This window comes from Bufo gargarizans, chromosome 6 (assembly GCF_014858855.1).
Source record: "Bufo gargarizans isolate SCDJY-AF-19 chromosome 6, ASM1485885v1, whole genome shotgun sequence".
Lineage (NCBI taxonomy): Eukaryota > Metazoa > Chordata > Amphibia > Anura > Bufonidae > Bufo > Bufo gargarizans.
In genome coordinates this window covers 103,950,135-103,976,157 of record NC_058085.1, presented here as the reverse complement: position 1 = coordinate 103,976,157, position 26,023 = coordinate 103,950,135, and the positions used below count along the sequence as shown (strand labels likewise).

The 26,023-nt window shown below is 46.9% G+C and overlaps 1 protein-coding gene across 4 annotated transcripts in view; it reads left to right on the top strand.

Annotated features, from left to right (window-relative positions):
• Positions 1-26,023, top strand: part of LOC122941313 (alanyl-tRNA editing protein Aarsd1-B-like) — a 72,283-nt gene that overhangs the window by 39,817 nt on the left and 6,443 nt on the right. For all 4 annotated transcript variants that reach the window (XM_044298438.1, XM_044298437.1, XM_044298436.1 and 1 more), the window contains 8 exons: positions 730-889; positions 999-1,056; positions 11,138-11,294; positions 11,924-12,040; positions 12,323-12,453; positions 17,594-17,660; positions 18,176-18,267; positions 19,197-19,251. In XM_044298438.1, coding sequence (XP_044154373.1) covers positions 730-889; positions 999-1,056; positions 11,138-11,294; positions 11,924-12,040; positions 12,323-12,453; positions 17,594-17,660; positions 18,176-18,267; positions 19,197-19,251 — 837 coding nt within the window. The remainder of the gene's footprint in view (positions 1-729; positions 890-998; positions 1,057-11,137; positions 11,295-11,923; positions 12,041-12,322; positions 12,454-17,593; positions 17,661-18,175; positions 18,268-19,196; positions 19,252-26,023) is intronic.

The following is a 26,023-nucleotide window of genomic DNA, read 5'->3' as shown; positions in this document are numbered from 1 at the left end:
AACTACAACTCCCACCATGCTTTGCTGCAGGCTGATAGCTGTAGTCAGTCTGAGCATGCTGGGAGTTGTAGTTTTGCAACAGCTGGAGAGCCTCAGGTTGGCCATGCCTGGCCTAGGGAATGCTGTAAAACCCATAAAACTTTTGCGGAATTGCATTGTTTTCCAATTTCTTCCCATTTGGATTTTTTTTCCAGCTTTTGGGATTAGAAAGTACAACTTGTCCCACAAAACATGAACATGTCTGTCTAGCTTATGATTGCCAGAAAGAGTCAAGGGGTTGTGCAGTCACATTCTTCCACCTCATCTGTCATCTGGAATGGAGAAACACCACTGCCTGCTGGGTGGGGTAGTTGTGGAGGCAGATTTCTGAATCCTGGTGAGTATCATGCCTGTATCCCATTCTAATTATTGAGACTCATTCACTATACTAACCAGGCATTAATCAGTGGGCTTGCCAACTTCCTTCCCAGCGTGGATTGGGGTTTCTCTGTGTTGGGTATCATATTGGGTAGGAGCATGTGCCTTCACAACCCCTTTAACTCACAAATCTTGTAATCGATTGGCCTTCCGCCAGGGCAAAGGCTTATTGCAGCTTCTCTTCATTAGGACATGTCCTGAAATAATCTGCTTGGTGATTGGTTCCCTTTAAGCTGTGGTGTAGGAGTGTGATATATATATATATATATATATATATATATATATTATAATATTCCTCATCCTTTCTACCAGCCTGACGACAGAGGATCTATTGGTGAAGTTCCAGTGCATCGTGTCACCCGACAAGGCCCAGAAGCTGTCCATTTTGTATCCTCTCCATTGGATCCAGGTTCCGAAGTATTAGTGAAGGTAGACTGGGACCGCAGATTCGACCACATGCAGCAGCACTCAGGTGTGGGCTCTCAGACTCATCCTGCAGCCATTGTGCTTCGTCTATAGACGCTCTTCAGCATTGCATTGGGGTATCTACACTGGATTAACCATGTGGCTCTCTTCTCCAGGCCAGCACCTTATCACAGCCATTGCTGACTCTTTGTATGGGTTCAAGACAACCTCATGGTAAGTTAGCCATTTATCCGGCTATTTTCACTGCATGGTTTTTTGACATGACGGATTTCACTTTAATCCAGTTTTGGTTAGGTACTGCTAATTGTGCCAGCGATAGTCTACAGTTTGGTGGTCTGAGTACTGGAAGCTGAGTTGCCCCATGGTTCAGTAGTTCAGGCGTCTGTGTATGGCGTATACTTGATGCCCACTGATAAAATGTCTGCATTCAAGTGAATGGGTGGAAGCTATAATTACCCTGCACTGCCACATCTACAGTTGAAACCAAAAGTTTGCATACACTATATAAAGACACATATGCATGTTTTTCCTCAATATCTGACATGAAGTCAGAATAAACCTTTCCTGTTTTTGGTCAGTTAGAATTACCATAATTATTATTATTTGCCAAATGCCAGAATAATGAGAGAGAGAGAGAGAGAGAATGTTTTAAGGCATTTTTATTACTTTCTGCAATGTCAAAAGTTTGCATACACTAAGATTACTATGCCTTAAAAATATTCCTGGACTGCCCATATGATGTCATGTGGAAGCTTCTGTTAGGTTTGTTGGCAACATCTGAGTTAGAGACACACCTGTGGATGTATTTAAATGCACACCTGAAACACACTGCTTCTTTGTGTAGCATCATGGGAAAGTCTAAAGAAATCAGCCAAGATATCAGGAAGAGAATTGTGGACTTTCACAAGTCTGGCTCAACCTTGGGTGTAATTTCAAGATACCTGAAGGTGCCTCGTTCATCTGTACAAACAATTATACGCAAGTACAAACAAGATGGGAATGTCCAGCCATCATACCGCTCAAGAAGGAGACGGGTTCTGTGTCCCAGAGATGAACGTGCTTTGTTCGGACATGTGCATATCAACCCAAGAACAAAAGCAAAAGACCTTGTGAAGATAATGGCGGAAGCTGGTAAGATTGTGTCAATATCCACAGTGAAACGAGTACTGTATCAACATGGGCTGAAAGGCTACTCTGCCAGGAAGAAGCCATTACTCCAAAAGAAACATAAAAAAGACGGATTAATGTTTGCAAATGCACAAAGGGACAAAGACCTACATTTTTGGAGACATGTCCTGTGGTCTGACAAAACTAAAATTGAACTTTTTGGCCATAATGACCATTGTTACATTTAGAGGAAAAAGGGAGAAGCTTGGAAGCCTAAGAACACCAACCCAACTGTGAAACACGGGGGTGGCAGCATCATGTTGTGGTGTTGTTTTGCTGCAGGAGGGACTGGTGCACTTCACAAAATAGATGGCATCATGAGGAAAGAAGATTATGTGGAAATACTGAAGCAACATCTCAAGACATCAGCCAGGAAGTTAAAGCTTGGGCGGAAATGGGTCCTCTAAATGGACAATGACCCGAAGCATACTGCCAAACTGGTTACAAAGTGGCTTAAGGATAACGAGGTCCATGTTTTGGAGTGGCCATCACGAAGCCTGATCTCAATCCTATTGAAAATGTAAGGGCAAAGCTGAAAAGGCAGGTGCGAGCAAGGCGACCAACAAACATGGCTCAGTTACACCAGTTTTGTCAGGAGCAATGGGCCCAAATTCTGACCAACTATTGTGAGAAGCTTGTGGAAGGATATCCAAAACGTTTGACCCAAGTCATACAGTTTAAGGGCAGTGGTACCAAAAATTATTAAAAATGTATGTAAACTTTCCAGCTCATCCCTCATGACAGCACAACAGGAGGTTGTTCCCCTTTGACCTTCTTGAGACAGGAAACAGAGAGGTTAAAAGGTCCCTCCCACCTCCACCCACCAGTGTCCTTCCTGTCCCTACAGGGGAAAGATGCAGAGAGGTTCCCTGCTCTAGGGTTGAAGAGATTCTACAAGAACTTTTAGGGCCTAAGGCTGGGACTAGGATTGGGGGGTGTCCGGCCTCTCCTTCCAGGTCTTAAATAGCCTTGCTAACACCTCTCGGGGTAGAGGTCACTTAGCAGCCCGGAACCCACCTGGTGGAGTCTGAGCCTATAGGTGGGTTCTCTGATGGCCTGGGTTTGATCGTTTGGTTCATCCTCATCCTTCCTACCCTATAAGTGGCCCGTGCCAGTACCTCTTATGTGGAGGTCCCCTGGCTTGCTCCTAACTCTGATGAAGTGGATAATGCAACTGGTGGTTACCTCACTAAGGATGGCTATAGGTTCATGGAGCTTAGATCTGCTGTTCCTTAATGGAGTTCAGCAGGATTGCACCTCAGTGTGTCTGAAACAGTCAGCAGCTGGAATGGGGCCTTTTTGCTTCTCCTTACCAACACTCTGTATGCAAGTGTTGGCAGAAGCTGCATGACATTATTGGTGCTTGCTTTGGCAGCACATACTTCATGATTGGTAAGTAAACCATGCAAACTATTTGTCAGGTAAGTAAACCATGCTTGTGTTTAACCATCTGGATTGCCTCAACAGTTCTAATTACTTTAATTGATAATCTGTGTGTGGATCTAAATGGGAACTCAGGCGATAGTAGCATCACCTGTTTCTTTAATGAGGACTGAATGTGGATTTCAATTGACAAGGTCGCAGACTTAAAACTTTCAGGTCTAGCAACCTGGCTTAGTTATGTCTGACTTGATTCCTTTATCAAGGAAAAATGTATCTGTGCCTGGCGTGCCGCCTCATGGCCTCTGTGCCTGGCGTGCCGCCTCATGGCCTCTGTGCCTGGCGTGCCGCCTCATGGCCTCTGTGCCTGGCGTGCCGCCTCATGGCCTCTGTGCCTGGCGTGCCGCCTCATGGCCTCTGTGCCTGGCGTGCCGCCTCATGGCCTCTGTGCCTGGCGTGCCGCCTCATGGCCTCTGTGCCTGGCGTGCCGCCTCATGGCCTCTGTGCCTGGCGTGCCGCCTCATGGCCTCTGTGCCTGGCGTGCCGCCTCATGGCCTCTGTGCCTGGCGTGCCGCCTCATGGCCTCTGTGCCTGGCGTGCCGCCTCATGGCCTCTGTGCCTGGCGTGCCGCCTCATGGCCTCTGTGCCTGGCGTGCCGCCTCATGGCCTCTGTGCCTGGCGTGCCGCCTCATGGCCTCTGTGCCTGGCGTGCCGCCTCATGGCCTCTGTGCCTGGCGTGCCGCCTCATGGCCTCTGTGCCTGGCGTGCCGCCTCATGGCCTCTGTGCCTGGCGTGCCGCCTCATGGCCTCTGTGCCTGGCGTGCCGCCTCATGGCCTCTGTGCCTGGCGTGCCGCCTCATGGCCTCTGTGCCTGGCGTGCCGCCTCATGGCCTCTGTGCCTGGCGTGCCGCCTCATGGCCTCTGTGCCTGGCGTGCCGCCTCATGGCCTCTGTGCCTGGCGTGCCGCCTCATGGCCTCTGTGCCTGGCGTGCCGCCTCATGGCCTCTGTGCCTGGCGTGCCGCCTCATGGCCTCTGTGCCTGGCGTGCCGCCTCATGGCCTCTGTGCCTGGCGTGCCGCCTCATGGCCTCTGTGCCTGGCGTGCCGCCTCATGGCCTCTGTGCCTGGCGTGCCGCCTCATGGCCTCTGTGCCTGGCGTGCCGCCTCATGGCCTCTGTGCCTGGCGTGCCGCCTCATGGCCTCTGTGCCTGGCGTGCCGCCTCATGGCCTCTGTGCCTGGCGTGCCGCCTCATGGCCTCTGTGCCTGGCGTGCCGCCTCATGGCCTCTGTGCCTGGCGTGCCGCCTCATGGCCTCTGTGCCTGGCGTGCCGCCTCATGGCCTCTGTGCCTGGCGTGCCGCCTCATGGCCTCTGTGCCTGGCGTGCCGCCTCATGGCCTCTGTGCCTGGCGTGCCGCCTCATGGCCTCTGTGCCTGGCGTGCCGCCTCATGGCCTCTGTGCCTGGCGTGCCGCCTCATGGCCTCTGTGCCTGGCGTGCCGCCTCATGGCCTCTGTGCCTGGCGTGCCGCCTCATGGCCTCTGTGCCTGGCGTGCCGCCTCATGGCCTCTGTGCCTGGCGTGCCGCCTCATGGCCTCTGTGCCTGGCGTGCCGCCTCATGGCCTCTGTGCCTGGCGTGCCGCCTCATGGCCTCTGTGCCTGGCGTGCCGCCTCATGGCCTCTGTGCCTGGCGTGCCGCCTCATGGCCTCTGTGCCTGGCGTGCCGCCTCATGGCCTCTGTGCCTGGCGTGCCGCCTCATGGCCTCTGTGCCTGGCGTGCCGCCTCATGGCCTCTGTGCCTGGCGTGCCGCCTCATGGCCTCTGTGCCTGGCGTGCCGCCTCATGGCCTCTGTGCCTGGCGTGCCGCCTCATGGCCTCTGTGCCTGGCGTGCCGCCTCATGGCCTCTGTGCCTGGCGTGCCGCCTCATGGCCTCTGTGCCTGGCGTGCCGCCTCATGGCCTCTGTGCCTGGCGTGCCGCCTCATGGCCTCTGTGCCTGGCGTGCCGCCTCATGGCCTCTGTGCCTGGCGTGCCGCCTCATGGCCTCTGTGCCTGGCGTGCCGCCTCATGGCCTCTGTGCCTGGCGTGCCGCCTCATGGCCTCTGCGAGACAGAAAGATTAGGGAAAACCTAGTGGAAATGAGTGGTAGTTCAATCTATGCACGCTACTATCATTTGAGGAGTGGAGTAGCCTACAGTGCCTATTCACGATCTACAGTTTAGCGCAAAGCTGTATTTGTAGCCACATTCCTCCATAGACAATGTGGACAATATTAATGGAAATTGTATGTAATTCAAGGAGTGCAAGACATATTTGTATACCGGCCATGTGAATTATAGGGTATAGTATACTCTACAGTCATGGCCAAAAGTTTTGAGAATGACACAAATATTAGTTTTCACAAAGTTTGCTGCTTAACCTCTTTTAGATCTTTGTTTCAGTTGTTTCTGTGATGTAGTGAAATATAATTACACGCATTTCATACGTTTCAAAGGCTTTTATCGACAATTACATGACATTTATGCAAAGAGTCAGTATTTGCAGTGTTAGCCCTTCTTTTTCAGGACCTCTGCAATTCGACTGGGCATGCTCTCCATCAACTTCTGGGCCAATCCCTGAGCAACCCATTCTTTCATAATCACTTCTTGGAGTTGGTCAGAATTAGTGGGTTTTTGTTTGTCCCCCCGCCTCTTGAGGATTGACCACAAGTTCTCAATAGGATTAATATCTGGGGAGTGTCCAGGCCATGGACCCAAAATGTCACGTTTTGGTCCCCGAGCCACTTAGTTATCACTTTTGCCTTATGGCACGGTGCTCCATCATGCTGGAAAATGCATTGTTCTTCACCAAACTGTTGTTTTATTGTTGGAAGAAGTTGCTGTTGGAGGGTGTTTTGGTACCATTCTTTATTCATGGCTGTGTTTTTGGGAAAAATTGTGAGTGGGCCCACTCCCTTGGATGAGAAGCAACCCCACACATGAATGGTCTCAGGATACTTTACTGATGGCATGACACAGGACTGATGGTAGCACTCACCTTTTCTTCTCCGGACAAGCCTTTTTCCTGATGCCCCAAACAATCGGAAAGAGGCTCATCTGAGAATATGACTTTGCCCCAGTCCTCAGCAGTCCATTCACCATATTTTCTGCAGAAGATCAATCTGACCCTGATAGTTTTTTTTGGAGAGAAGTGGCTTCTTTGCTGCCCTTCTTGACACCAGGCCATCTCCCAAAAGTCTTCGCCTCACTGTGCGTGCAGATGCGATCACACCTGCCTGCTACCATTCCTGAGCAAGCTCTGCACTGGTGGTACTCCGATCCCGCAGCTGAATCCTCTTTAGGAGACGATCCTGGCGCTTGCTGGACTTTCTTGGACGCCCTGAAGCCTTCTTAACAAGAATTGAACCTCTTTCCTTGAAGTTCTTCATGATCCTATAAATTGTTGATTGAGGTGCAATCTTAGTAGCCACAATATCCTTGCCTGTGAAGCCATTTTTATGCAACGCAATGATGGCTGCACGCGTTTTTTTGCAGGTCACTATGGTTAACAATGGAAGAACAATGATTTCAAGCATCACCCTCCTTTTAACAGGTCAAGTCTGCCATTTTAACCCAATCAGCCTGACATAATGATCTCCAGCCTTGTGCTCGTCAACATTCTCACCGGAGTTAACAAGACGATTACTGAAATGATCTCAGCAGGTCCTTTAATGACAGCAATGAAATGCAGTGGAAAGTTTTTTTTTGGGGGGGATTAAGTTAATTTTCATGGCAAAGAAGGACTATGCAATTCATCTGATCACTCTTCATAACATTCTGGAGTATATGCAAATTGCTATTATAAAAACGTAAGCAGCAACTTTTTCCAATATTTATGTAATTCTCAAAACTTTTGGCCACGACTGTACACCTAGAGATAGTATGGGTCAGCATGAAGTTAAAGGAACATTAGTGTGACCAGAACAGTGAAATTTTGTAAAGATCCTTCCCAGACCTGTTTATAATGGGAGGCAACACCATCCTGGCTGGGAATTTGTCTTGTATGGTTTATAGCCATCCCTTCTATGGCAATAACTTGATATATGTACCTGAAGACAAGTGATTTTCAGTAAATGTCAACTTATGCCCAACTAAACTCTTCTCTGTTATTCTATCTATTTGCACCTAAGGGTACTGATGTCACAAACATTAGGGACCCTGCCTTCATTGCACCTAATACCCATAACCTCAAGGGCACCTCTGTCGCCTCCAGGAAGGAGACTCCCCTCACTGCATGCCAACCCAGGGAGCTACAAAACGGCAATAGAGACTGTGCATTCCTCTGTCCACATTCACACTTACAGCCATGCTCACACATATAAGTTGCGGCTATGTACGCTGCACAGGTCCTGTAACCTCTTGCCACTCATCAGTCCCTGTGTCTCCTGGCTAGTGCCATGTAAAGATCTTGTGAAACCCTTAAGACTGCCTCTGACCTTGAAGCTATGTGGGCAGGTGGGTTCTCGGTTGGCCTGGTTTCGTCGGGAGGGTTCTTTCTCCTTTCTTCTCCCTTGAGTTCATACCAACACCTCCTGGTTCGGGATCCCAAGCTTGTCCTGCAGCAGTATGAAGTTAATGGTACAGTTTGGTTACCCCATTGTTAATGTCCATGCCTGGCGTGTGCCAGTGCTGTCAGCTTGGTACGGTTTCTTACATATACCTTGTAGACATTCCGGAGTTGGTTGTTTATCATATTAGAATAATTGAGCTCTTGGGAATGAACTGCAGTGGGGGTCTACAGTAAATTTTTACTCGGTGTAGTGGTTATATATGATGTTACAATATTTATTCTGGTTTTAGAGCGCGTCGCTTTTACGCAATGGTACTTACCATATAGACTAGGCTTAGAGGTAAAGGGCATTCTTTTTATGGCCGATGTCTAATAAGACAATTTATTCTTCCTCTAGGTATTTAAGTCTGTAGGTAGGTAGGTCTGTTGATCAAGGGTGCAGATAAAGAGACATTTCAGAGTTACGACTGGGTTCACAAATTCTGTCATCAAGATTTACTGTATTTTTCGCTTTATAAGACGCACCTGATGATAAGACGCACCTAGGTTTTTTAGGAGAAAAATAAGAAAAATATATTTTAAACCAAAAGGTGTGCTTTTGGTAGGTTTTGAACTAATGGTGGTCTGTGGATGACGCACTGTTATGGGAGAAATCTGTGGATGACGCACTGTTATGGGGGAAATCTGTGGATGACGCACTGTTATGGGGGAAATCTGTGGATGACGCACTGTTATGGGGGAAATCTGTGGATGACGCACTGTTATGGGGGAAATCTGTGGATGACGCACTGTTATGGGGGAAATCTGTGGATGACGCACTGTTATGGGGGAAATCTGTGGATGACGCACTGTTATGGGGGAAATCTGTGGATGACGCACTGTTATGGGGGAAATCTGTGGATGACGCACTGTTATGGGGGAAATCTGTGGATGACGCACTGTTATGGGGGAAATCTGTGGATGACGCACTGTTATGGGGGAAATCTGTGGATGACGCACTGTTATGGGGGAAATCTGTGGATCCCCATAAGTGTCATCTACAGATCCCCTATCGGATGCATCGGTGTGGAGGGAGGAGGCGGAGACACTCATGGCGGAGCCCGGTGCAGTGATTCTACTCCTAATACACCGGGCCCCGCAACTGTTAAATACATTCAATCCGATCTATATCTAAATGTATACCGCACTGTTCGGTACTTACTGTAGTACCGTCAGTATAGCATTAAGACGGCGCAGACCGGCAGCTCCCTCGGTCATGCGCCACCTGCTCCAGCTCCCTCCTCATGCGCCGCCTGCCTGCTTATCTCACTTTATGAATGAACAGGCAGGTGGCGCATGACCGAGGGAGCTGGGGCAGGCGGCGCATGACTGAGGGAGCTGCCGTTCTGCGCCGTCTTAATGCTATACTTACGGTACTACAGTAAGTACCAAACAGTGCGGTATACATTTAGATAGAGATCTGATTGAATGTATTTAACGGTTGCGGGGCCCGGTGTATTAGAGTAGAATCACTGCACCGGACCCCGCCATGAGTGTCCCCGCCTCCTCCCTCCACAATGATACTTCACTGGCCGCGCTGTGCAGTATAGCAGCCAGCAAAGTATCCGCTTTATAAGACGCACGGCCATTTCCCCCCCACCTGTCTCAGGTTTATTCCTGATTCTATGAAATTTTATTTTTATCTAATGATAACTATCTGAGATATGTTGTCCTTACTTTCGGTCCCCTCCTAAATTATAATTTAGTACGTCTCCTGTTGTGCTGTCATGAGGGATGAGCTGGAAAATAGGATTGAGACTTACTGGTAATTCGGTTTCCAGAGATCCCCCTCATGGCAGCACCTGTACATTCCCTTCCTTACCAACTACTATGTAAATACTGCATATAAGATTTTCTGATGATTTTAATAACTCGGTTGCATCCATCCTGGCGTAGTATTCTGGAAAAACACTGAAGGGTGGAGGTTGGAGGAACCTTTTAACCTCTGTTTCCTGTCCCAAGAAGGTCAAAGGGAACAACGTCCTGTTGTGCTGTCACGAGAGAATCTCTGTAAACCGAATTACCGCCAAGTCTAATTCCTATTTTTGACTTTGCAGAATGTAATAAAAATGTCTTACAACATTCTCTCTCCCTCTCTCCCTCCTCGGCATTTGGCAAATTATAATTTATGGTAATCCTAATTGACCCAAAACAGGAAAGGTTTATTCAGATTTCATGTCAGATATTGAGAAAAATATGCATATGTGTCTTTTTATATAGTGTATGTAAACGTCTGGTTTTAACTTGTATGTAGATGACAGGCTGCAGAGCTTGCATGAGTGCCACGGGATCTTGTGCGGAGAGTCGACCAGCACTGATCTGATAGTAAAGGGGTTTTCCAGGGCTATCCTCCAGGATATAGCATCGATGTTAGATTTGTGGGGGTCCAACACTCAGCACCCCTCTGATCAGCTGTTTCAGGCAGCTGCTGGCGCCAGAAACTATACAGTGTACGGAGCTGGAAGGAGAAGGCTTTTTATACTGTGTAGTGGCCGTTCCTAGTCAAATGAATGGGAACTGAGCAGCAGTACACTGGTGATGGAAATTGCACCATGTACAAAGCATTCGGCTTCTGCACTGTACACGGTATAGTTTGTCACTGCAACTGCCTGAAGCGGCCAATCAGTGGGGATGCTGGGTGTCAGACTCCCAATCTGATGTTGAACAACTGTCCTGAGGATAAGTCATCATATCTGTAGCCTGGCAACCCCTTAAATAACCTATCCTAAGGCTAGGCCATCAATATCGGGGCAGCACGGTGGCTCGGTGGTTAGCACTAGTGCCTTGCAGCGCTGGGGTCCTAGGTTCGAATTTGACCAAGTGCGGCAGAATGTAGTAGCGCTATATAAATGCGTACAATAAATATTCAGAATCTTGGGAAAAAAGTGCAACCAAGAGTATTACTAACAAAACTGCGTTCTGAAAACTAAGTTCTGAAAAGTTTTTTTTTTTTTTCGTTTCTTTCTGCTTCTAGGCAGGGCTTCCCCCAGTATGTAATATAATTATGTATAATACTCAATTGTCCCTCAGTTGGCAGATCTTTGTTGATGACCTGGACTATGGCACTGGAATAGTCCCCCCTTCTGTATGGCATCAAGGGACTTCAGCACAGGTTTCAAACTTTCTGAATTACTGTTCATTTATCAACAACCCCTGAATTTACAGGGAACTGGGACGACAGCGCAGTACCATTGAGCTGGACACCCCAACGATGACAAACGATGAGGCTGAACGTATTGAGCTGCTGGTCAACCAAAAGATCCGCCAGCGTGTGCCCGTCATTGTGAGAGTGATCACCACTGATGATCCTGAATTTAACCAAGTAAGCTTACAGATCGGTGGATATACTGAATGTGCATGAACGTTATGTGGGGATTGGACCTGAAGACTGTGGTTCATGTGCGGTTCATTTTGGTGCCTGACATGTGCTAAACATGTGCTGCACTGCCGTCGTTCTGCTGCAGTTAACATTCATGTATTATGCAGTCTGGTGACGTCAGTCTGCATCGTAGAGTAAAAGGGTTATCCCATTAAAAATTTAAAAAATAATGTAGAACCAGCCCTGTATCTCGCATGGATCCAGAGATTTTCCCATTTAATGCTCTGCTAGATTTATTTCAGGCTGGCAGCTTAAGGGGCATGCACCTTCTCAGGGGACATGTCCTTTCTACTGCAGCTGGTGGCATTTGAAGGCTGAAACTGAGCATGTGGTTCCAAAGAAATTAGAAAAAGGGCAGGTGGAACTATACAGATAGGTTTCGGTGAATAACTCAGTGGCTATACCAAATTTTCAGTTACATGCAATTACAAAAGTATTTACTGGTGCTGGTTTGAAAAATGTCGAATATTTTTTGTGGGACAACCCCTTTAATATTGAAGCATTGTTGTGGTCCTCTTAGTTTAGTTGACAGCACTGCCCATTCAGATCTTGCATTGTGCCTCCTCCTTTAGGTCAGAAGCCGAGGTTTACCTGATGACCATGCTGGTCCGGTGAGAATAATCGACATAGAAGGAGTTGATGAAAACATGTGCTGTGGGACCCATGTAGCTAATCTCAGTGATCTCCAGGTATGTAGAATTCAATATAGATATACAATATTAGAAGAAGTAAGACAGCATTGTAATTACATCATGTCATCAACATGTGACCCCAGCAGGGGTACCTCTTGTGACCACCGGCAAAGGGGTTGGGGACTGACCCCAACCCTAATTATTATTAATACTTTTGTGGTTGAGAATTATGACTATTATTACTATGAATTAGGCTAATTTGTTTCAAATGTCTGAAGAACTGTAAAGTTGATGCGTCCAGTTTGGTAAATGTTAATGTGTCCTTTGTAACTCCTACAGGTGATTAAGATTTTAGGAACAGAAAAGGGAAAGAAGAACAAGACTAATCTAATATTCATTGCAGGAGAGAGAGTATTGAAATACGCAGCCCGGAGCTACAGTGTGGAGAAGTCTCTGACCGCCCTTTTAAAGTAAGATCTGTGTTTTTGCACAATTGTCATTCTGCATATGCTGCTGTAAACTGAGCTGCTAGTATTCATACATGGGGCCAGATTTACTAGTGTGTCAGCGCCAAATATCTGTCTAAAAAAGTGGCACAGATTGGTGCGGTTGGACGCACATAGGGCGTCATTTATTAAGACCAGCGTTTTAGAAGCCGGTCTTAATAAGCCCCTGTGGATAGCGGCGCCAGCCTCTTCATAACTGTGGCGGATCCACTGCAACTTCTAAATCTACGCCAGCTCCCTTACTGGCGTAGATTGAGACCATTTTCTATGCCCAAAACAGGCGTAGAAAATGAATATTGAGATGGGGCCTGCCAACCCGTCCCCTTTCGCCTCCCATACCACGCCCATTTTTTAGACCTGGCATGAGCGGGGAAAAGTTGCAGATTGCGGCGGGTTTACACCCAATATAGACATATATTTTAGAGAGGGGCGGAGGAGTGGAGGGGCTGTGGCCACTGCACCACCAATGATGATAACTCGCCCATTAATACAAATATAGGTGGCGATCCGCAGCACCCTGTCATAGAGGTCGGGTGCGGGCTATGTGATTCTGCCGCCGGCACCCGCCTCCTGTATTTGTATTAAAAGGTTACTTATCTTCATTTGTGGCGCAGTGCGCACCCCCAGTATAATCATAGGTGGCAGTGGCCACAGGGTCCCCCCCCCCCCCTCCTCTTCATTCATTGGTGGTGCAGTGGCAACTTCTGATCGGAGCCCCAGCAGTGTAATCCTGGGGCTCCGATCAGTTACCATGGCAGCCAGGACGCCACTGAATCCCTGCCTGCCATAGTCGGCTCCCTGCTGCTGTGTGCACAAAGCACAGGGCATCAGGGAGAGTGTGAGGTCCTATTCACCCTAATAGAGCTCTATTAGGGTGAATAGGACAAGGGTTGGAGCCCCTAAGGGGGCTAATAGTTAGTAAATTAAAATAAAATTAAAAAAAGTTAAAATCACCCCCTTTCCCAATTTTACATATAAAATATATAAACAATAAATAAATAAACATATTGCATATCGCCACGCCCAAAAATGTGCGAACTATTAAAATATAAAAAAATATCTCCTATGCGGTGAACGCAAATCGAATCAAAATTTTGCTATCGAAACAACCCTATTGATGCCTCTATTTAACCCTTTGTCGACATCTATTGACTATATTTGTCCAGTCGGCATTTATAGATGTCCATGCAGAGTTCACAGCTGCATTCTAATCATGCGGAAGTGGGGAGCCTGCTGTCAGCGACAGCAGGGCTCCCCATAGAGAAGGCCTTCCCTGTTGCTCTATACGCAGTCGCTTTCTGCTCCAGTCTCAGCCTTCATGTGATTACCGAGGGCCGGGAGCCTGTTGCGTTGGCTGGGTCTTAGCAAAGCAAGATTAGCTCTTCAGTGAGTATCTACAGCTTTGTACAACCTCTCTGGGGGCTGTAGTCCCTGTGTGACTGTCCCAGTTACAGGAGAAATAAACAATAAAAAACAATGTGAAGTCAAATGTCCCCCAAAGGACCTGTAAACAAATGCCTCCGCAATGCAGTTTCTAGCACTTCTTCCACCAGACTTCATAACCCATTCAACCCATGTATCAAAAAGACCATTATGGAAAGGGAGAATATAAAAAAATATATTTTAGTTGCAAATTCATATTATGTGTTCCTTTCTGTGTGTCGTTAAAAGATATCAACACTATCCACTATAACATTGGCATATACAGTAACCCGCCCCCTTAAAGAGGACCTTTCACCGATTATGACACTGTGAACTAAGTATACAGACATGTAGAGCGGCGCCCGGGGATCTCACTGCACTTACTATTATCCCCGGGCGCCGCTCCGTTCTCCTGCTATGCCCTCCGGTATCTCCGCTCACTAAGTTGTAGTAGGCAGAGATTTCAGTCACTAAGTTATGGTAGGCGGAGTCTGCCCTTGTTCTGCTCTAGCGCTGGCCAATCGCAGAGCTCACAGCCTGGGAGGTTATTTTCTCCCAGGCTGTGAGCTCTGCAATGCGATTGGCCAGCGCTACAGAAAAAAGACAGACTCCGCCTACCATAACTTTGTGACCGGATATACCGGAGGGCATAGCAGGAGAACGGAGCGGCGCCCAGGGATAATAGTAAGTGCAGTGAGATCCCCGGGCGCCACTCTCCATGTCTGTATTCTTAGTTCACAGTGTCATAATCGGTGAAAGGTCCTCTTTAACAGTGACCTCCACAGCCCCCCACCCCTTAACAGTTACCCCCCCACAGTGCCCTGTCCTTTAAAATTGGACCTCCACAGCAGCCCACCCCCTTCACTTTGACCTTCACAGCAACCTGCACAGTAAGTTTCACAGCACACCACCCCCTTGACAGTGACCTTCACAGTGGCCTTTACAGCAATCTGCCCCTTAACACTGACCTCCATAGCGGACCATCCCCTTAACTGTGACCTCCACAGCAGCCTGCCCCTAGGGTGGCCAGAGGTCCAGTTTTAGGCCGGACAGTCCGGCTTTCAGACTCCCTGTCCTCCTGGCGCAGGGCCTGGACGGACACAGGGATGTCCTTTTGAACAGCTCACTCTACGACAGCAGCACCGTGCTGTCTGAGTGTGAGCTGCAGGGAGAAAGTCACTGTCCATCCCATCCCTGCTGCTGACAGAAGTTGATTTTAAGCTTCATTTTTCAATCCCTGTCGGCTGAGTGGGAGGAGGCATGGCCTGACCAGATCGGGGGCGTGGCTTAGCGGGACCTATAAGTTGATTTTTAACTTAATTTTTTCAATCCCTGTCTGCTGAGGAGTGGGAGGGGGCCGTGGCCTAACCTGATCAGGGGCGTGTCCTTTTGAACAGCTCACTCTAAGACAGAAGCACGGTGCTGTCTGAGTGTGAGCTGCAGGGATAAAGTCACCGCCCCTCCCACCTCTGCAGCTGACAGAAGTTGATTTTTAACTTCATTTTTTAAATCCCTTACGGCTGAGGAATGGGAGGGAATGGGAGGGAAGGGGCCTTACCAGGTTGGGGGCGTGGCATAGCGGGACCTAGAAGCTGATTTTTAACTTCATTTTTTCAATCTGTGTCGTCTGAGGAGTGGGAGGGAGCGTGGTCTAACTGGATCAGGTGCGTGGCTTAGATTGACCTGGGGGTGTGGTTCGTCTTTTGAGGGTGGACACATTGTGGTAGGGGGCATGTCTGGGCTCCTTCCTGCAAAAGTGACACCCCTATGGGCACCTTACTGGCTCATTTGCATACCAAATAAACTGGATTTTCAGAGGATCAAAACATCTATTGCTGGAACAAAGGCACATCTTGAAAGAAGGTACTAAGTGCTATTAGGCCATGACTTTACTTCAATAGCGATTTATCCTGGTGACAGATTTCCTTTAAAGCTCTCCTACAGCAGTGACGATAAATGGCAGGGTTGTTATGGAAACCTGGAGTAAAACTGTGTATGTGGAGGCTAACGGCCTGCGAGTTTTTAGTGGCTGATAAGGATCATGTGACCGAGCTTCTATTGGCTAATGCATTTTTGGGGAATATCTCAGGAACTGTACGTCCTAGAGAGCTGAGACCTGGTCTAAAACCTTCCCGGACACCTGATGTACCTGTGTCCCAAATTTTGTGATTGCGGATTCCTTTAGCGGACATACATACATACACTCAACTTTATATATTAGATAAACACAGAAATACTAAAAATAAAACTGGCATAAAAGTAAAGCCCGATGTATCACAAAAAAGCATAGAATTGGGAAAAAATGTTTATTGCGACTGGTCAGGAAGGGGAGCGGGTGTTGTTAAATGGTCTGGTCAGCAACTGGTTAAAGGGATTTTCTGGGACTCAGATTTTAATGTTTTAAGACAAGTTGTACAATCCAGCACCAGTCCACAAGTAATCATGAAATCACGCCACGGATTGATGGCCTAAGATAAGTTGAAAGAAGAATACAGCTTGTAGAATAAAATCAGGACTTCGTTGGAGCATTCTTAAATAAAACGCACTTCCCCATCCAGTCACATTTAGATGTGCACTTTTTAAGAATGCTCCAATAAAGTCCTGATTTTATTCTACAAGCTGGATTCTTCTTTCAACTAATTTTGATGGCCTTAGAATAGGCAATTATGTCTTATCAGTTGGGGTATTGTGCCTGGGCCATTCTCTTGGGTCGGGCTGAGCTGCAGTACCAGATGCAGCCACCACTGTGGGCAGGGGAGGACTGGTCATAGACCCTAAAGGGAATTTTCCCCGTGAGCTGATGCCCACAGGGCTGCCCGAGCCCTCTTCACGGCTGTTGGCTGGGTGCACACTACTGGGGACATTATACGGGTCATTATTAGAGGAAGTCCAAGCAGCAATGCTAACAGTAGGGCTGGCTTCGTGCTGTGGCCCACATGCCGCCTCCTAAGCCCCTGTTTCATATCTTAATTAGAGACAATTGAGGAAGGAGCAGAACAGAACGTGGCAACTACTGATGGCCCACTAGGGATGAGTGAAGCGACTTCGGATTCGCATAAAACTTTGTTTCAATACTGTACGGAGCTAGCGCTCCGTACAGTATTAGAATGTATTGGCTCCGATGAGCCGAAGTTATTCCTTTTGCGAAGTCTCGGGAGACTTTGCGTCATAACTTCATAAATTGATTTCTACTGTAAAAAAACATTTCCTTTGGGACCGAACCCGGATTCCTGAAATGTTTTTTTACAGTATTCAAACTAGGTATTATCCGAAGTCGATTCGCTCCTCCCTAATGGCCACCACAGAGAGACAGCTTCTGAGGGAGGAATTTTATGCTGCACTGTGGTATTTGGTTCTTTGGGATGGCATTCTGTGCATCACCATGGTATTACTGACCCTGCCGACTTGTGCTGCCCCACCTTCACTGAAGTTGGACCTCCTCTAACCAGACTTTCAAATTTAAGGAGAAGCTCCTATTCTTATGGTTGTGTGTGACTTTCCAGCTCAGATATATTTTAGCATTATTTTTCTTTGCTCCACCTTCCATATTATCTACACATCTGGGATTGCCACCTGCATCTCGTACCAGTGTATATGATGCATGCCAATAATTGTCTTTCTGTTAGTCTGACAGCCTTATATATTTCACATAGTAAGATTTGATCTCCTTTGTTATGCACAGGAATGGGCCTGAGGAGCACATTGAAGGTGTGGAGAAACTGCAGAAATCTGTGAAGACTCTTCAGAAGGTACTGCCACGGTGTGCTGACCAGGGTACTTAAAGGGGTATTATAACAAGTTATCCCCTATAGGGTCCTGACCCTGGGAAGCTGAAACATCAGGAAAACGGGGTCACGTAGCCTGTGGCGCCCCCTCAAATTGTGTAGGACCAAGCCAGAAACACAAGTGCTGTGGCACCATTGAGGATGTCTGCTCCTAGGCCAGACAACTCCTTTAATTTCTGCAAAAATCTGCCGTTTGTGAATATATGCTAAAAAAGCATGAAATGAAGCTGAGCGTCTTTTATTATACCTCTTTGGTGTACTGTTCTTCTGTTATTCTTCATGGAAGTGTATGAATTTCTTGACAACCGGACCCTTCACTAGGACATGTCTCATTTTGACATGTCTGGTCAGTGCCGGCAGTGACAGAAGAATGGCACAATGAGAGCAGACGATCCTCTCTCAACATTACATTGGTTGCAGGAGATGACTACATGGACATTGAATGATGATGATCATGTGACGTTTGTATTGTTTTTTAGAATAATCTGACTTTACTGAGAGACCTCGCTGTCCTTACAGCCCAGGGCTTTAAAAACCGTCCAGACAGAAGCAAACTATTCTCCTTACACAGGTGAGTGAACCCTTGACTGTCAGCATCAAGTCTTTGATCCCTTTATATAAGAACATTAACCATCATCCTGCCCCCAGTGTTTATCAGTCTGCAGCACTTTCTGCATGATCCCGAAACGAAAAGTCTGCTAGAATTGTTGCAGAAACCACATGGGTTAATGTCCTGATCATCTGGTCTATTTTGACTGGAAAGCAGCTGAAGAGGTGGAGCTTAGTCAAGGGGGTGGAGTTTAAGGGGTTTTACAGGGCAGAAGGGGCTCTTGCTCCAGCCATCTGTCTTACAGCCAGACACAAGACGAGGAGGAGGAGGGGGGACATGGCTGAGGTTCTGGGACACGCACTGAAGATTTGTTTACTTTCACTTATTTGTAATTTTAATATGAGTCAAAAAGAGGGGATTAAGGGGGGAAGAGGGTTCGAAATGCTGCAAATGTCTATTTCTTTGCTCCATGTTTTTACTTGATTGATGTTCTAGGGGTTGTGCAGTGGAGTAATATTGATGACCTATCCTCTAGATAAGTCATCAATATCAGGTTGGCGGAGGTCTGGCACCCCTGCCGATTAGCTGTTTGAAGTGCTACGGGAGTATGCATCCTCTTCAGTGTTTGACTGCATGCCATCTCCCTTGTAATGGCGCTGCAATGTAACTACAGAATGAGACCAGTAATTGCCCTGCATTGCCGCTATAATCTATTCGCCATGCATGTAAACTTTGAAGAGGAAGTAGGCCTCGCACAGCACTGTGACCACTTCAGACAGCTTATCGGCAGGGATGCTGGGAGTCGGCCCCCGCATATCTGATATTGACTATCTATCCTGAGGATACGTCATCAATATCATTGCAGCACACCACCCCATTAATATACCTTCTTTGCGTTATCTCTTGTGATATGTAATGACGGTCTGATTATTATTTCATCTCTTCAACAGAAAAGAGGGAGATAATGAGTTTATGAATATTATTGCAAATGAGATTGGCACAGAGGTGAGTAAAGTTCCTGAAAGGGGTTCTCTAGCACACCCATAGAGAATAAATGGGGCAGCAGTGAGCATGCACAGCCTCCTGCTCCATCAGAACCGGGGTAATGGTTCATTGATGGACCCCCGGTGGTCAGCTAGTTATGCCCTATCCGGTGGATAGGGGATAACTTAAAAACTTTGCATAACCCCTTTAATCTGGTACTCATGGCCCAGGTAGTCCAGCACTTGATACTGAACTGCAAGATAGTACCAACTCCCTCAAAACCAGAAACAGAAGTCTGAGGAAGTAAACAGTTATCATTAAAAAAAATAATATTGGCACTTTAAATGACTGTCTGGCACTTGCCAGTTAAGTGCCAGGGTGCTATCACATGTTTGTGATTGAGCTGTGGGTACTACATCATGGTAAGCGCTAACTGCAGGCTGCACCTGTACTTGCAGTGGCTTCAGGTTGTGAGTACGGGTACAGCCCAGAGGTAAGTCCAATTCCCATGACCCATCACTCTCTGGGTTTAGCTGCCCCTTTGGTGATTGTGTTCAGTGCTTGCAGCCTAATGAAAGTAACCGTAACCATTCCATACTGTCCCCATTCTCCTCTGGAGTTAATTTTCCTTCTACCTTGAGGGCAAATTGTCAGCGATCTGTTAGGCCCCCTTCACACGGGCATCGCAGGTGAGGGCCGGATGCGTTCAGAGTGCATTTCGGGAAACCCGCGCGAGTGTAGGCACGCAATTGCAGTCAGTTTGTTGTGTTCCGTTGTTCAGTTTTTTTCCGTGCGAGTGCAATGCGTTTTGCACGCGCGTGAGAAAAAACTGAATGTGGTACCCAGACCCGAACCCAGACTTCTGCACTGAAGTTCGGGTTAGGTGTTCTGTAGGTTTTATCTTCCATTATGACGTGGTTATAAGGGAAAATAATAGCATTCTTAATACAGAAAGCATAGTATAATGTCAATTGAGGGTTAAAAAATTATAACAACATAACTCTCCTCATCCACTTGATCGCGCAGCCGGCATCCTCTTCTTTCTTCTTCTTTCAGGACCTGCAAAAGGACCTTTTAATGATGTCATTGCGTTCACCACGTGGTGGGCGTGGTGACGTCGGTGCAGGTCCTGCTGAATGAGGATAGAAGGATCTTCTATCTTCATTCAGAAGGACCTGCGCTGACGTCACAGTCACCACACCGATTATGTCATCAAAGGTCATTTTGCAGGTCCTGAAAGAAGGAGAAAGAAGACTATGCTGGCAGCGTGATCAAGTGGATGAGGTGAGTTAATTAGTTTTATTTTTTAACCCCTGAAGGCACATTTTACTAAGCATTCTGTATTAAGAATGCTATTATTTTTCATTATAACCATGTTATAAGGGAAAATAATACAGTGAATAGACTTTAATGGGGTCCAGGGTTGCTCATCCCTATCATCTAGCAATCATGCGTGAAAATCACACCGCATCTGCACTTGCTTGCTAATGCTTGCGATTTTCACGCAGCCCCATTCACTTCTATGGGGCCTGCGTTGCGTGAATAGCGAAGAATATAGAACAAGCTGCGATTTTCACGCAACACACAAGTGATGCGTGAAAATCACCGCTCATCTGCACAGCCCCATTGAAGTGAATGGGTCCGGATTCAGTGCGGGGGCAATGTGTTCACCTCATGCATTGCACCCGCGCAGAATTCTCGCCCGTGTGAAAGGCCTTATAAGGGGCTGGCTCACAAAGAGAAGCTCCTTTTTTTTTTTTCTTCAAAAGAATATGCCTTGATGATTAGCTGATCACCACAGGTCCTGCTGGTCTTGTATGGACTGGCCAGGTCTGTCACTATCTGATCTGACCACTAGAGGGCAGTGTGTACTATATACAGGATAGGAATGCAGCGAGCGTTCAATAAACTTGCTTGATGTAAAATTTATAAAGCAACAGAAACGACTGGAAGGATGATTGGAGCTGTTGTGACAAATTTTCTGTGAATTGGCCGTGTGCAGATTGCCGAATAGTTACCAATTAGCTCCTTCTTCTGGACCGGGCCAACTGTCAATTTATGCATTTTCACTTATTTCTCCCCGCCTTCCAGGAGCCATATAACATTTTGACTTTTCCATTCACATAGATGTATGAAGGCTTTATTTTTGCAGGACAAGTTGTATTTTGTAGTGGCACCATTTCATTTACCATATATTGTATTGGAAAGCAGGAAAAAAAATTCTTTGAGGCGTGAACTTCGCCAAGGTTTTTGGGATTTTGCTGTAACAGCGTTCACTGTGCACTAAAAAAACTTTATTCTGGGGGTTAGTACAGTAACAGCGATATCTGTTATGTTTTACTACATAAAACAACTTCTTTGCATCCATATTCTGACACATATCTTTTCGTTTACAGAGCTGTGTGAGGGCTCATTTTGGCAGGGCGAGCTGTCGTTTTTATTGCTACCATTTCGGGGTTGATGGGTCTTTTTGAACACTTTTAGTACATGTTATTTGCCGGGTGAGGTGACCAGAAAACAGTGAATCGTCCATTTTGAATTTATTTTCATTATGGCTTTCACCATACATGATAAATATTTTCATATTTAGTAGGTCGTACATTTTCAGATGCGGCGATACCGATCAGGATTATTTAATATTGCTTGTACGTGTAAAATTAGCAAATGAGTGATTTAAATTTTTTATATTTTGGTGGGGTTTTTTTTAGACCTCCTAGGGGACTTAAATATGTGATGTTCTGAATGCTATTGTAGTCTATGGCATTAGGCAGTGCTTAACAGGTTGTTTGCTATGGCAAGCCTGGGAGCCTTCACAAGACTCCCTATACTGTAGGGAACAACTATCAGATTGGTAAGGGTCCTGACCCTGGGAAGCTGGAACATCAGGAAAATTGGGTCACGTAGCCTGTGGAGCCTTCACAGGTTGTTTGCTATGGCAAGCCTGGGAGCCTTCACAAGACCCTGGGGTGTCAAAGTAATGCCTCATTCACACAGTCAGTGTTTGGTCAGTGTTTTCCATCAGTGATTTTGAGCCAAAACCAGGTGCGGCTCTAAACACAGAACAGGTGCAGATCTTTCTCTTATACCTTATGTCTGTGGAGGCTCCAATCCTGGTTTTGGCTCAAAATCACTGATGGAAATCACTGACGTGTGAATAAGGCTTAACTGATCGGAGCTCTGCGATTTTGCCCTGCGGGTCCCGATTGGAGGACAGATGAAGCCCACTCCCTGTGTCTAACCCTTCAGATGCCACAGTGCTACATGGCCAGCTCCAGCTGTGTATGGAGTGGGATCACCTTGTGAGTCCGATCCCTATCTCTCATACATCTTCGACCTACATCTGTGCCCAGGTGCAGGAAGTGGTTTAAGGGCTTTTAAGATGGAGTGATTATTTTCATATGAGCGTCCAAATTTGAGAAGTTATTGTCACATATAATAGCCTGCAGCAACTGAACGAGTAATACATTTTTCATTTTCTGTGGCTCGGACATAACTGCCTGACTGAAAGGTTATCATTAGTCGCCACTACATCCCCTAGTCTAATCAGAAATCTGGCAGCGTTAGCAGCGTGACTGCTCTAGGAACAAACAAGCAATGATTGCAATAACGACCAAACAATGAAAAATATTTAACGGTTATTGTTTCATGTAATTGACCGTCTCTTGAATGCAGACCATTCGCTAAATCGTCTCCTGCCGCCCTGTAATGAAAAAATATCTGGCCATCTAATTGGGGACCAGAACTCCTGCAGCTTCTATTTCGCCAAGACTTATCCACGCCTGCTATACCCTCATTTACCCCCTCTGTATGCAGTATGTCTTACTTGCAGCCGTATATCAATCAGTCTGAGTGTTTCCAGTTAAAAGGTACAGAGTTCAGATCGCTTGTTTCCTGCTGCAGCATGAAGGGCAGTGGGAAATTATGGGTCAGTTCTCAGCACATTTCATAAAATAGCTGATGCGTAAGCTACACATCTGCTGTGAGGGATAGTTAGTGTACGAGGCTTATGTATACCTTACCTTCATTCCCTGACAGTACTCTGCTTGTCTTTTGTAAGCCTGAATTACTTTGTAATTTCTACCAGATGCTCCCACTTAGAGATATATTGATCGGCAAGCCAAGAGAGGTACACAGTGGGCCTCATGTATAGGGTAGGGGGATATGGCTGGTATGTCTTGAGTTATCTTATTCTCCCTGGTGTTTCCCATCATTAACAACATGGCTTTCCTGTGTATCTACAGGGATGCAGAATACTCCTGATCTCAGAGGATTAGGATTTTGTACTCCATGTATGTTAATTGCCCTTAACGGAGCAGTCATCAGCAGCTATTTCTGGGAAAGTGATTCTGCCTGACGGCAAGTTTGATTTTTTGGTCAGGTTATCTATGCAAACGGCTTGTGTGACACAGAAAGTTGTATGCCGGAGATTGAATGACATAACTAAAATCACTGTATAGCCAAGCGTTAGCAATGCAAAGAGAGCCTGATGGTGGTAATTATTTTCCACATGTCCTTTCAACATAAACAGCCCCTCTGTGTGGACATGGCTGTAGGAAGTGCTACACAACAGTGCTGATGCTGCAGAAAGAACCTGTGTTAACAATGTGGCATCCATCTATATTATAAAAACACTCCCAGAAGTACCCTTCCTGCTGTCAGCCTTTCTGCTCTTCTGGGTCTCCGGCGTCTCCAGGGCATCCTGCGGTGGTTCTCCTCCTTAGATTGTTCCTAGAGATGCCCACTTATGCTGAGCACAGGAAGTAAAAGAACTGCCAATTACCAAGACTATGATCCATCGTGTAATCACACAAAAATATACTATTGAATGAAGTCAATCTCAGCAGTCTTCATACAGAGACACAGCAGATTGCACAGGCAAATGATCGGCTCTCACTCTGCCCTGCAGCAGCAAGGGTTCCATAAAAAGGTCCTTTTTTTTTTTTTTTTGGTCTAGAAACAGCACTACTCTTGTCCACGAGCAGTGTTTTAGTATTGCATTTCAGCCCTGTTCACTTGAATGGAGATGAACTGCAATACCAGGCTCAACCCAAGCAAAACAGAAGCACTGCTAGTGGGAAAAAACAGACCCTTTTGTCTAATCCAGGACGCCGCCTTTAAAATGCTACAGTATCTCATATTTAGGTTATTCTGATCCTTTTTGTTGATACGGCTAATGTACAGAGAGGTTTTCCAGGATTAGAAAAACAGGGCTCCTTTATTCTTAAAACAGACCCACATCTGTCCATGGGTTGTGTCTAGAATTGCATCTCAGCTCCATTAAAGGGGTTGTCCCACTTTGCTTTTTCAATCTTACCAGCAGTAGATGTCCTGATAACTTCCTGGTTTGGCTCCTGTAGTTGAGTGAAGACCGGCCACGCCTCCTCATGACTCACCCTGAGAGCTCAGTCCTTGCGTGCTCGTTCATGTGGATGAGTCATCCACATGGAGCCGACAATGTATGTGAGGTCCCCCCCCCCAGTATAATAAACATTGAGTGCGGCCCCCCCCCAGTATAATATACATTGAGTGCGGCCCCCCCAGTATAATATACATTGAGTGCGCCCCCCCCAGTATAATATACATTGAGTGCGCCCCCCCCAGTATAATAAACATTGAGTGCGCCCCCCACCCCCAGTATAATATACATTGAGTGCGGCCCCCCCCAGTATAATATACATTGGGTGCGCCCCCCCCCCCCCCAGTATAATATACATTGAGTGCGCCCCCCCCCCCCAGTATAATAAACATTGGTGGCGCAGTGGGAAGTGCCAATGAGGGTTAAAAAAATAAATAAAAAATTAACTCGCCTCCACCAATTGATCGCGCAGCTGCCGGTCTCCTGTTCTGTTCTTTCTTTAGGACCTGTAAAAGGACCTGTGGTGACATCACTGTGGTCATCACATGGTACATCATATGATCCATCACCATGGTAATGGACCATGTGATTAGCTCAGTGACGTCACCACAGGTCCTGAAGCAAGAACAGGAGACCGGCAGCTGCGCGATCAATTGGTGGAGGGGAGTTAATTTTTTATTTATTTTTTTAACCCTCATTGGCACTTCCCACTGCGCCACCAATGTTTATTATACTGGGGGGGGGGGCCGCACTCAATGTATATTATACTGGGGGGGGGCCGCACTCAATGTTTATTATACTGGGGGGGGGCGCACTCAATGTTTATTATACTGGGGGGGGGGGGCCTCACTCAATGTTTATTATACTGGGGGGGCGCCGCACTCAATGTTTATTATACTGGGGGGGGGGGCGCACTGCGCCACCAATGTTAATACAAATGGTTTGCCGGAGTGAAATAGCCGGCACCCGACCTCTATGATAGGGGGCTGCGATCAGCGGCAGTTAACCCCTAAGGTCCCGCTCCCTGTCATAGAGGTCGGGTGCCGGCTATTTGATTCCGGCACCCGCCTCCTGTATTTGCGCATGCGCGGACGTGCGCGTACTCGTAGGAATGGAGAGGCGGCCCGAGTACTTGTTCAGCTGTTGTGCGCAGGCGCGGCACAGCGATGCGGCCGGACGAAAGAGGCCGTATCCATGGGATACCGAAATCAACAAAGGGATCGCATAACAGGATTTTTTGTAAGAAAGGTAGCTTTTTGATTATGACATAGATAGGAAGATATGTTCTGTGGGGGTAAATAAATTAGATAAAACCTATTTAATGAAGTGGGACAACCCCTTTAAGTGAAAGGAGGTGAGCTGTAATACCACACACAACCCGTGAACGTGCGTAGGGCTGTTTTTAGACAAGTAGCATATTTCTCTAGTCCTGGAGAA